This window comes from Stegostoma tigrinum, chromosome 43, assembly GCF_030684315.1.
Source record: "Stegostoma tigrinum isolate sSteTig4 chromosome 43, sSteTig4.hap1, whole genome shotgun sequence".
In the NCBI taxonomy this organism is placed as follows: Eukaryota; Metazoa; Chordata; class Chondrichthyes; order Orectolobiformes; family Stegostomatidae; genus Stegostoma; species Stegostoma tigrinum.
This window is the reverse complement of record NC_081396.1, coordinates 7,394,309-7,406,182: the sequence shown is the minus strand read 5'-3', so window position 1 is coordinate 7,406,182 and position 11,874 is coordinate 7,394,309. Positions and strand designations below refer to the sequence as shown.

The 11,874-nt window shown below is 52.3% G+C and overlaps 1 protein-coding gene across 1 annotated transcript in view; it reads left to right on the top strand.

The window, feature by feature from the left end:
• Window positions 1–11,625, top strand: part of LOC125450428 (zinc finger protein 721-like) — a 42,709-nt gene extending 31,084 nt beyond the window's left edge. Inside the window, exons 9-11 of the mRNA XM_059641826.1 lie at window positions 1,775–1,906; window positions 2,939–3,780; window positions 9,585–11,625. Of these exons, the coding sequence (XP_059497809.1) occupies window positions 1,775–1,906; window positions 2,939–3,780; window positions 9,585–10,575 (1,965 nt within the window). The 3' untranslated portion in view covers window positions 10,576–11,625. The remainder of the gene's footprint in view (window positions 1–1,774; window positions 1,907–2,938; window positions 3,781–9,584) is intronic.
• Window positions 11,626–11,874: the final 249 nt, after the last annotated feature.

Below are 11,874 nucleotides of genomic sequence, written 5' to 3'. Positions count from 1 at the left end.
CATCTCTTGCCACCCCCAGCACCCACCAGGTTTCGTCCATGTCTTTGCCTTTCTGATTTAGGAAAAATAATGGTTTGCTGATTCCAGAACATTAGGATGACTGTGCCTACACAGTATTCCAGATCTTTTGTTGTGTCGCACACAGGAATCAGCATCGTACATGTGCAGAGAAAGGACTCTGGGAGTGGGGTACATTCACTCCCACCCCTCCATTGCAGACCCTATCATTCCCCAACACCCCTGTCCATTCTCTCTGTCTTCCCCGCACACCCCCACACAACAACCATGTCTGTTTTCTCTCTCTCCTTCCCCTCACCCCAACACTCTCTCTCTTCTGCTCGGCCGCCACCAATTCTCTGTTCTCTCTTTCCATCCACCATATTCCAACTCCCCATCCATTGTCCTTCTATCTCACTTCTACCTCCATGTCGATTCTCTCTCTCCCCGCCTCGCACTTACCCTTCAATTCTTCTCTCTCCCACCTCCAGTTCCCCATCCATTCTATATCCCCTCACAGATCTCCATCCATCGTCTCCCATGCCCCAGCTCTTTGTCCATTCTCTCCTCACACCCCTCTGCCTCCACCCCTTCTCTCCCCCCATTCCCCACCCCTTCTCTCCCCCCATTCCCCACCCCTTCTCTCCCCCCATTCCCCACCCCTTCTCTCCCCCCCATTCCCCACCCCTTCTCTCCCCCCATTCCCCACCCCTTCTCTCCCCCCATTCCCCACCCCTCTCTCCCCCCATTCCCCACCCCTTCTCTCCCCCCATTCCCCACCCCTTCTCTCCCCCATTCCCCACCCCTTCTCTCCCCCCATTCCCCACCCCTTCTCTCCCCCCATTCCCCACCCCTTCTCTCCCCCCCATTCCCCACCCCTTCTCTCCCCCCCATTCCCACCCCTTCTCTCCCCCCATTCCCCACCCCTTCTCTCCCCCATTCCCCACCCCTTCTCTCCCCCCATTCCCCACCCCTTCTCTCCCCCCATTCCCCACCCATTCTCTCCCCCCATTCCCCACCCCCTTCTCTCCCCCATTCCCCACCCCTTCTCTCCCCCCATTCCCCACCCCTTCTCTCCCCCCTACATTCCCCACCCCTTCTCTCCCCCCATTCCCCACCCCTTCTCTCCCCCCATTCCCCACCCTTCTCTCCCCCCATTCCCCACCCTTCTCTCCCCCCATTCCCCACCCCTTCTCTCCAGCCTCTACCCCCTTTTCTCCCCGACCCCCACTCTCTCTCCCCATCCACCCACTCTCTCTCCCCATCCACCCCCTCTCTCCACTCCCCCAGCCACCCAGCCCCTCTCTTGGCCACCCTCTCCCCCCCCCCCACCCCCTCTCTCTCCCCCCCCCCCACCCCCTCTATTCTCTTACCCCCCACCCCCTCTCTTCTCCCCCCCCCACCCCCCTCTCTTCTCCCCCCCCCACCCCCTCTCTTCTCTTACCCCCCCACCCCCCTCTCTTCTCCCCCCCCCACCCCCTCTCTTCTCCCCCCCCCCACCCCCTCTCTTCTCCCCCCCCCCACCCCCTCTCTTCCCCCCCCCACCCCCTCTCTTCCCCCCCCCCACCCCCCCCTCTCCTCCCCCCCCCACCCCCCCTCTCCCCCCACAAACCCCAACACTTCTCTCCTCCCCACCACCCCTTCACTCTCCAACCCCCACCCCCCCCTCTACTCTCCTACCCCCAACCCCCCCTCTCTACCCCCCACCCCACCCCCCTCTCTACCCCCCACCCCACCCCCCTCTCTACCCCCCCACACCCCCACTTCCCCCCAACAGGTGCGGGACCCAGTTCGGAGCAGCGCAGTGTGGGTTCCATGTGTGGAGCAGGCGCGGTGTGGGCTCGCTGTCCAGTGCGGGGACGCAGTTCGGAGCATGCGCGATGTGGGTTCCCTGTCTGGAGCAGGCGCAGTAGGGTCGCCCTGTCCGGAAGTGAATGCAGGGAGGGTGCAGACTGGGGAAAGGTTTGTTTTGTTTTCACCGCTTTCTCAAAGACATTGATATCCTTTTGTTCACTCAGTTTGAAACATTCATTTGTCTGGTTCATAGGATGTCCTTCCTAATGTTCACAATTACAATTGTATTTTACAAAGGAAGATCATTTTAGTGAATGGCAAACGAATGCAAAGCAGACACATGTCTTGTGTCTTATAGTATGTATGTGTTTTGTTTTATTTGTGGTTCTCTCATTGTCATTTCCAATTATTTCTGGTCTTGTGAGATGGTTCTGCAGCTATTGCAAATATTTCCAGTCTTTTCAGCAACTTGACTCCATGCTAACTCCATAGAGCACTCCAGTTAACCCCATGCATCACTCCAACTCCCTGTATCCTTGCAAGATAACAAGGTGTGGAGCTGGATGAACACAGCAGGCCAAGCAGCATCTTAGGAGTAGGTCAGCTGTCGTTTCCTGCCTAGACCCTTCAGTTTTGTTTCTGTCAAATATCCATCCCAGTTAGTTCTGTTATCATTAATCCTCTTTGTTTCTGTATTGATCTCAGGCAGAGAATTCTTGAGAGTTCCAACCTGGATCTCAAATTAAGACACAGTATATAACGCATCTTTTTAGGATTTGTCCGTCAGGTTGAATCAGCGCCTTCAGGAGAACTAGTTCCAGCACAGGGACAGTATGTGGGACGGTGGTTTACGAGCTTGTGGTGAATATGGGAGAACAGAATGTCTGTGGAGTTTTTTTTTGTTCTGAATTCCTAACCAGGACTGATACAGATGACTTTTATAATCTCCTTTTGCAGGATGTTAGGAGAGGACGATTTCAAAATGAAAATGTCAAAGCATGCAGCGCGTCAGCGTATGACATTCGCTCAGCTCATCGGAAACTGATCATTGTGGACCTTGAAATCTAAAAGAGGAAATGGTTTCTGTCTGTTCTTGTCTGCTTCAAACCGAAGAAAAGCAACAAACACGCGCACACCCAAATGATAGTTTCTCTGTGAACTGACTGTGGATCGAGGATCACACAGCCTGGAAAAAGAAATCACACCGAACACTTGTTCTGAGGACACTCCCTCCATGGAGAAGCCGTGGAAGTGTGGGGACTGTGGGAAGGTGTTCCCAACACCATCCGCGCTGGAAACTCACCGGCGCAGTCACACGGGGGAGAGGCCATTCACCTGCTCCGTGTGTGGGAAAGGATTCACCCAGTCAAGCCACTTGCGCCTGCACCAGCGTGTTCACACCGGGGAAAAGCCGTTCGCCTGCTCGGCTTGCGGGAACACGTTCCGCGATTCGGGCAGCCTGCAGAAGCACCAGCGGTTTCACACGGGGGAGAGGCCGTTCACCTGCTGCGTGTGCGGAAAGGGGTTTGGTCAGTCATCGAGCTTGCGTCGGCACCAGAACAGTCATGCCGACGAGAGACCTTACAAATGCTCCGATTGTGGGGCTGCTTTCAAAAGCTCTTGGGATCTGATGCTGCACCAGCGCATTCACACCGAGGAGAGACCGTTTGGCTGCCCCCACTGCGCCAAGAGGTTTAAGACGTCGTCTGAGCAGCAGAGGCACCGGCGGGTCCACACCGGGGAGCGGCCGTCGGTCTGCCCCGTGTGCGGGAAGGGCTTCATTCAGTCATCCGGCCTGCAGAGGCACCGGCGGGTCCACACCGGGGAGAGACCATTCACCTGCTCCGTCTGCGGGAAGGGCTTCACCCAGTCCACCAACCTGCGGACCCACCAGCGCATTCACACCGGGGAGAAACCGTTCTCCTGCCCAGAGTGTGGGAAGGGATTCACTCAGTTATCCAACATGGTGTCGCACCAGCGAGTTCACAAGTGAGCGCAGGGGTTGAGTCACGTCCCGGGACTGAACCGTATTCATTCTGGCAGCGGGTGAGGTGGGAAGGCTTTTTTTTTTCCCCTCTGAGAACCTGGCCGCTGTCTCCTATTTCACTTCCAGTGGGGCCCTTTGAGCCCTGGGACTGCACATTGACACTGAAATGATCCACGGACGCACATGAAGGACATTTATCCTGGGTGGGATGTAATGTTTGTCCTTAGCACAACAGGGCGATGCAAAATAAATATGTTTGTCTGTGCCCCGTTGAGCACAGGTGGAGACAGATTATTTGCTGGCGGTGACAGAGCTAATGTCTGAACTCATGAGCAGTGAAATCAACCCAGCCATAAAGACAGTACAAAATTATACTGGACCGGGATGTAACAAACTTGCTGGAAATTTGTCAGCACAAACGTTGATTGGCTTGGTGAATTGGGGTTTGTCCAATTTGTTCAGAAACTTTCTGGCTGTCTCTTTGTAAATGTGCACATGCGTGATGGTAGAAAATGATGGGCATTTTTTTCTTTTCATGTGATAAGACAAGAAGGTTGCCCTGGCTCAGTGGTTAGCGCTGCTGCCTCATGGCACCAGGGACCCAGGTTCGATCCCACCCTCGGGCAATTGTCTGTGAGGAGTTTGCACATTCTCCCCACCCCCGTGTCTGCATGGATTCCCTCCAGGTGCTGCAAATTCCATCCACAATCCAAAAAGGTGCAGGTTAGGATGGATTGGGCAGGCTAAATTGTCGCGTGGTTCCCTGGGGTGTGTAGTTTAAGTGCAGTAGCCATGGGGAATGCAGAGTTACAGGGATAGGGTAGGGGTGTGGGACTGGGTGGTGCATTCTTCAGAGGATCGGTGTGGACTCGATGGGCCGAATGGCCTGCTTCCACACTCGAGGGACTGTACAATTTTAATCCCTCCTCCTGCTGTGTTCATGCAACTTATTTCCAGTCCAGTTACAGTTGTCTATCACCAGGTTGGGTGATCAGTTGAAGCCCCTTATTGATATTTCCTAGAATGAACAAACTACAACACATGCAAAAGTCCAGTGATATATAGGTGCTGATGAAGTAAGACTGTGAGATCATAAAATGATGTTTACTGTATAGTCATTCCTCCTGTAATGGGAGTAATGAAACACAACTCTGTAAATAAAGGATAGAAATCTAGACCCCCCCCCCCCCCCACCAATTCCAGGTGTCTAAACTTGTACTGAAAAAAAACTCACTTTCAATTGGAAGACTTAACTCTTTTTTCCCCTTCCTCTGGAGATGATGCCACACTTTTTATTGTTAGGACTTAACTGGTGGATATTTCTTTTAAGGCGAGAGGAGAAAGATTTCAAAGGGACCTGAGCGGCAACTTGAACACACAGAGAGAGTGAACTGCTAGAGGAGGCGGTGGATACAGGCACAGTTGCAACATTTAAGAGACATTTGGAGAGGTACATGAATAGGGACGGTTTACAGGGATATGGGTCAAATGCAGGCAAGTGGGACTACTGACATTTCAGATCTAGACCCTTCTTCTGAAGAAGGGCCTAGACCCGAAACGTCAGCCTTCCTGCTCCTCTGATGCTGCTTGGCCTGCTGTGCTCATCCAGCTCGAAACCTTGTTATCTCAGATTCTCCAGCATCTGCAGTTCCTACCATCTTGGCAAGTGGGACTAATTTGATGTGGGAGACTTGGTCAACAAGGCCGAGTTGGACTGAAGGGTCTGTTTCCATGCTGAATGACTCTTCATGCCTGAAGGTAACAAATTGTTTTGCTCAGGGGATGTTGGCACCTCTGCCTTTGCAGCACCAGGGACCTGGATTCAATTACAGCCTTTAGGAGTTTGCATGCTTCCCCGCCACCCCCTCCCACCCCAACTCCGTGTCTGCGTGGGTCTCCTCTGGGTGCTCCGGTTCCCTCCCACAGTCCAAAGATGTGCAGGTTAAATGGATTGGCCGTGTTAAAAATTGCCCCTCCCAAAATAGAGATTGACAAATTCTTGACCTCACAAGGAAACAAGGGCTACGGGGAGAGTGCAGGGAAGTGGAGTTGAAATGCCCATCAGCCATGATTTAAATGGCGGAGAGGACTTGAGGGGCTGAATGGCCTTATTTCCACTCCTATGTCTTATGGTCTAATGTCTGGGTCTGTGCAGGTTAGGTGGGTTAGCCGTGGTTACGGAATTGGGTGGGATTTTATGATTTATTCTGTCAGTGACTATCGCTTGGGGGATCATTGTGCCTCTCAGCATCCACAGGATCAATGCAAGGGACGCGTAAGGGGGAGGATCAGGCCTACAACCCCCACAAGGCACAGCGCGCGGGAAACCGCACTATAGCCGTGTGACGCCAAACTGTGCGTGTACAGGAAACTGCCCCGCCGCACCCAGCGTCAGCGCCCCATGCCGGATCGACCAATGGAGAGTCTTGGAGGACCGGAAGGAGACTGGTCCTCCTGCCAATCAGATCTCCCCTATTGTCTGAACGCGGAAGCTGGACAATGAGCTCCTGAAGCTGCCCAGCAAAGCTGCTGCTGCTCTCTCTCTGAATGAAGTTTGAGCTTCACCCCCCTCCAGGCTGCAGCTTCCTCCCCTGTGCAACATCTGTGAGCACAGCACTCTCTTTTCTCACCCACACCCTTTCCCGTTTCTTCTCTCATTCGGGATTTTAATTGTTAATGTGCAGGAGATGAAGGGCAAGGGAGTGAATCTAAAGGGGGGACAGATTCTGGAAAAGCTGCTCCAGGCCTCATTCTCTCTTTAAGACATTGACATCCTTTGTTCCCTCTGGCTCAAAGGACGGCATCTTCCTTAAAGGGGCGGATTTCTAGGAGATGGCCGGCATTTAAAGGGACAGCAAATTGACATCACACAGAGATATACAGCGTCAGAGATAATGGGAACTGCAGATGCTGGAGAATTCCAAGATAATAAAGTGTGAGGCTGGATGAACACAGCAGGCCCAGCAGCATCTCAGGAGCATAAAAGCTGACGTTTCGGGCCTAGACCTTTCATCAGAGAGGGGGATGGGGTGAGGGAACTGGAATAAATAGGGAGAGAGGGGGAGGCGGACCGAAGATGGAGAGTAAAGAAGATAGGTGGAGAGGAGAGTATAGGTGGGGAGGTAGGGAGGGGATAGGTCAGTCCAGGGAAGACAGACAGGTCAAGGAGGTGGGATGAGATTAGTAGGTAGATGGGGGTGCGGCTTGGGGTGGGAGGAAGGGATGGGTGAGAGGAAGAACAGGTTAGGGAGGCAGAGACAGGTTGGACTGGTTTTGGGATGCAGTGGGTGGGGGGGAAGAGCTGGGCTGGTTGTGTGGTGCAGTGGGGGGAGGGGATGAACTGGGCTGGTTTTGGGATGCGGTGGCGGAAGGGGAGATTTTGAAGCTGGTGAAGTCCACATTGATACCATTGGGCTGCCGGGTTCCCAGGCGGAATATGAGTTGCTGTTCCTGCAACCTTCGGGTGGCATCATTGTGGCACTGCAGGAGGCCCATGATGGACATGTCATCTAAAGAATGGGAGGGGGCGTGGAAATGGTTTGCGACTGGGAGGTGCAGTTGTTTATTGCGAACCGAGCGGAGGTGTTCTGCAAAGCGGTCTCCAGGCCTCCGCTTGGTTTCCCCAATGTAGAGGAAGCCGCACCGGGTACAAGGGATGCAGTATACCACATTGGCAGATGTGCAGGTGAACCTCTGCTTAATGTGGAAAGTCATCTTGGGGCCTGGGATAGGGGTGAGGGAGGAGGTGTGGGGGCAAGTGTAGCATTTCCTGCGGTTGCAGGGGAAGGTGCCGGGTGTGGTGGGGTTGGAGGGCAGTGTGGAGCGAACAAGGGAGTCACGGAGAGAGTGGTCTCTCCAGAAAGCAGACAGGGGAGGGGATGGAAAAATGTCTTGGGTGGTGGGGTCGGATTGTAGATGGCGGAAGTGTCGGAGGATGATGCGTTGTATCCGGAGGTTGGTAGGGTGGTGTATGAGAACGAGGGGGATCCTCTTAGGGCGGTTGTGGCGGGGGCGGGGTGTGAGGGATGTGTTGCGGGAAATACGGGAGACGCGGTCAAGGGCGTTCTCGATCACTGTGGGGGGAAAGTTGCGGTCCTTAAAGAACTTGGACATCTGGGATGTGCGGGAGTGGAATGTCTTATCGTGGGAGTAGATCCGGCGGAGGTGGAGGAATTGGGAATAGGGGATGGAATTTTTGCAGGAGGGTGGGTGGGAGGAGGTGTATTCTAGGTAGCTGTGGGAGTCAGTGGGCTTGAAATGGACATCAGTTACAAGCTGGTTGCCTGAGATGGAGACTGAGAGGTCCAGGAAGGTGAGGGATGTGCTGGAGATGGCCCAGGTGAACTGAAGGTTGGGGTGGAAGGTGTTGGTGAAGTAGATGAACTGTTTAAGCTCCTCTGGGGAGCAAGAGGCGGCGCCGATAGAGTCATCAATGTACCGGAGGAAGAGGTGGGGTTTGGGGCCTGTGTAGGTGCGGAAGAGGGACTGTTCCACGTAACCTACAAAGAGGCAGGCATAGCTGGGGCCCATGCGGGTGCCCATGGCCACCCCCTTAGTCTGTAGGAAGTGGGAGGAGTCAAAAGAGAAGTTGTTGAGGGTGAGGCCGAGTTCAGCTAGGCGGATGAGAGTGTCGGTGGAGGGGGACTGGTCGGGCCTGCGGGACAGGAAGAAGCGGAGGGCCTTGAGGCCATCTGTATGTGGAATGCAGGTGTATAGGGACTGGCCGTCCATGGTGAATATGAGGTGTTGGGGGCCAGGGAATTTGAAGTCCTGGAGGAGGTGGAGGGCGTGGGTGGTGTCACGGACGTAGGTGGGGAGTTCCTGGACCAAAGGGGAGAAAATGGAGTCCAGATAGGTGGAGATGAGTTCGGTGGGGCAGGAGCAGGCTGAGACGATGGGTCGACCAGGGCAGGCAGGTTTGTGGATTTTGGGAAGGAGATAGAAACGGGCCGTGCGGGGTTGGTGAACAATGAGGTTGGAGGCTGTGGGTGGGAGGTCCCCTGAGGTGATGAGGTCATGAATGGTGTTGGAGATGATGGTTTGGTGCTTGGGTGTGGGGTCATGATCGAGGGGGCGGTAGGAGGTGGTGTCGGAGAGTTGGCGTCTGGCCTCGGCGATGTAGAGGTCAGTGCGCCATACTACCACTGCGCCACCCTTGTCTGCGGGTTGGATATACAGCGTGTTCTTTTATGCCACATTTTAAATGTATTATTTATATTTCTGCCAGAAGATACATTTGCTATTGCTTGCCATGTAAATTTGTACAGTAGCGTTACGTATTTCCCAGTGGTATAGGACCGAATGAGTCCATTTGGTAATTCTTTGCCAGATCTCTGGGAGTAACCTAGTTAGTCCCAAACCCCGTTCCATGTCCCTCAAGCCTTGCAAATTTGTTTCCATATGTACCCATCAATTTCATTTGAAAATTATTTATTTCTCCCACTTCTTGCGATGACGTTTATAAACTCCTTTCACAGGATTCTCGAAGGGGAGGATTTGGCCACCCAGATCTCGAAAGAAAACTTCATGTCAAGATCTGACAGAGTCACTTGATTAACTGGATGTGAATGTCATCAGCCTCTGAATACAGAAGGTAACCATTTGTCTGTACTGTCTGCTTCCAGAGGTTTTAAACATCAGCGTGACCGAATAGCACTGGGACTGTGACACCTGAGCAAGAGTGTTCCAGTGAACTGACTGTAGATAGGGTTTTAACGTGTTACACATAAACTGACAAAAATTTTCAGCGTTCGCAGCAGGGAGAGACAGTACATGTGCTCTGTGGATTAACAAGGTTTTAATTGATCTTCAACCAGGAGAAGCACAAGGAGACCAGGCCCATGGAGAATCGGTGGAAATGTGGGGACTGTGGGAAGGGATTCCGTGTCCCGTCTGCCCTGGAAATGCATCAACGGGTTCACACTGGGGAGAGGCCCTTCACCTGCTCCGTCTGTGGGGAGGGATTCATTCACTTACGCCACTTGGGAACGCACCAGCAGGTTCACACTGAGGCAGAGCCAATTACCTGCCCCAAGTGTGGGAAAACCTCCCCTCAACTGTCCAACCTGCAGCAGCACCAGCAGATTCGCGCCGGGGAGAGGCCGTTCCCCTGCTCCGAGTGTGACAAAGGATTCGGCTCATCATCTGCTCAGTGTAACCGCTGGACAGCTCACACCAAAGAGAGGCGCTTCACCTGCTCTGTGTGTGGGAAGGTATTCAGTCGTTCGAACAGTCTGCTAACCCACCAGCTCGTCCACACCGGCGAATGGCCCTTCACCTGCTCCGAGTGCGGGAAGGGCTTCACCCGCTCGTCCCATTTGCTGACGCACCAGTGCGTTCACACCGGGGAGAGGCCGTTCACCTGCTCCGAGTGCGGGAAGGGCTTCACTCGCTCGTCCCATTTGCTGACCCACCGACACATTCACACCGGGGAGAGGCCGTTTGCCTGCTCCGTGTGCGGGAGAGGCTTCACTCAGTCATCCCCCCTGCAGCGGCACCAGCGGGTCCACACAGGCGAGAATCCGTTCTCCTGCTCCTTGTGCGGGAAGCGATTCACTCAGTCGTCGAACTTGCTGCGCCACCAACGCGTTCACACTGGGGTGAGGCCATTCCCCTGCTCCGTGTGTGGAAGGGAATTCACTCGGCTAATCCACCTCCAGAAACACAGCCGAGTTCACAGAGAGGAGGAAGGCAATTCCTCACCTCCAATGAGTGCAGGAAAGGATTCTCTGAATCGCCAAACCTGCACAGACAATAGCGGGTTTGCACCTGCAAGAGAGGGTGCTCACCTCTTGTGATGTAAGGTGTGTTATTTCTCTCTGTTTTAATATCATTCATTTTTGCATTTGGATTTTGAACTAGTGGCATGTGGGTTTTCCCTATGTCTGAAGAATTTTAAGGATTAACGTGCAAGTATTTCTGTAGCAATGGTGATATCTTTTAATACACAACCCGAGAGAAATGTAATTCCTGGTGTTTACTAGAATTTTGTTCCATTGGGAGAGTTTTATAATCAAATAATGTAAACAGTTATTTATTTGGCTTTCCGTTTAGAAGGTCTTTTTTTTAACTTTGAACAAGAGAAACACCCATAGCTTGATAAACGCTTTTGGGTTTCAGTTTGGCAGTTTTGTCAAAGTCTCAGCTGAGCTGGATGTGATGCTCCAGAGAAGGGGAGACAATTTTGAACTGTTACAAAATATATGACCTCAGCGTGAGAAGTTTCCTTGGAAAGCTTCAGACCAGACGTTTGTGGGGCAAAACGTTGTAAAAGGGATACGTAAAATTGAGAAAATCTAAGCTCTAAAATCATTCTCTCAATGCCACTGACTCTCGAACTCTTCCCTCTCCGCTTCAATAAAGCTACATTATTTTGCACAACCCAGGAATACGTAGCACTTGTATGAAGAATCGCAGAAGAAGCTATCAGACTCTCAAGACCATGGAATGAGGCCACAGCTACTCCATCCCAATATGTGATAGAGAAATCTTTCTAATATTTGAGTACTGTAATGGGAAGCTGTTGGGATGAATTAGATTACATTTTTCCCCGTGCTGTAAAATCTTTAAACATGCTTCCAGAGGAAGTGATGCATATGGATACAGTTTCAGTCCTTAAAAGACATTTGGATAAGTACGTGAATAGGAACGGTTTGGAGGGATATGGGCCAGGTGCAGGCAGGTGGGACTAGTTTAGTTTGGGATTATGTTCAGCATGGACCAATGAGTCTTTTTCCACGCTGTATGACTCTCTGACAGTATGTGACTTGTAAATAGTTTGGTTTAGTTTGTTGTGTCTTCATTTCTTTCGTGACAAACTTCTGTTTCATTGTTCAAAACAAATCTGAAACATCATGTGTTTGTTTCCTCGTAACAGAAAGACCACCTCATGGAACTGCATTAAATAAAGATCTATCAAGCCAGGCTTCAGTCTGGCCTCTTACCTTGTCCAGAAATAACATCCTCTGGGATCATTACACCATTTAGAGTATGGACAAGTTTCAGATGGTCATTCAACTTGCTGAGACAATGTGGCAGTTATACTGGGTGTAATATTTACTGGGTGTGCGTTGTACCAGCTGATGTGGATGATATTG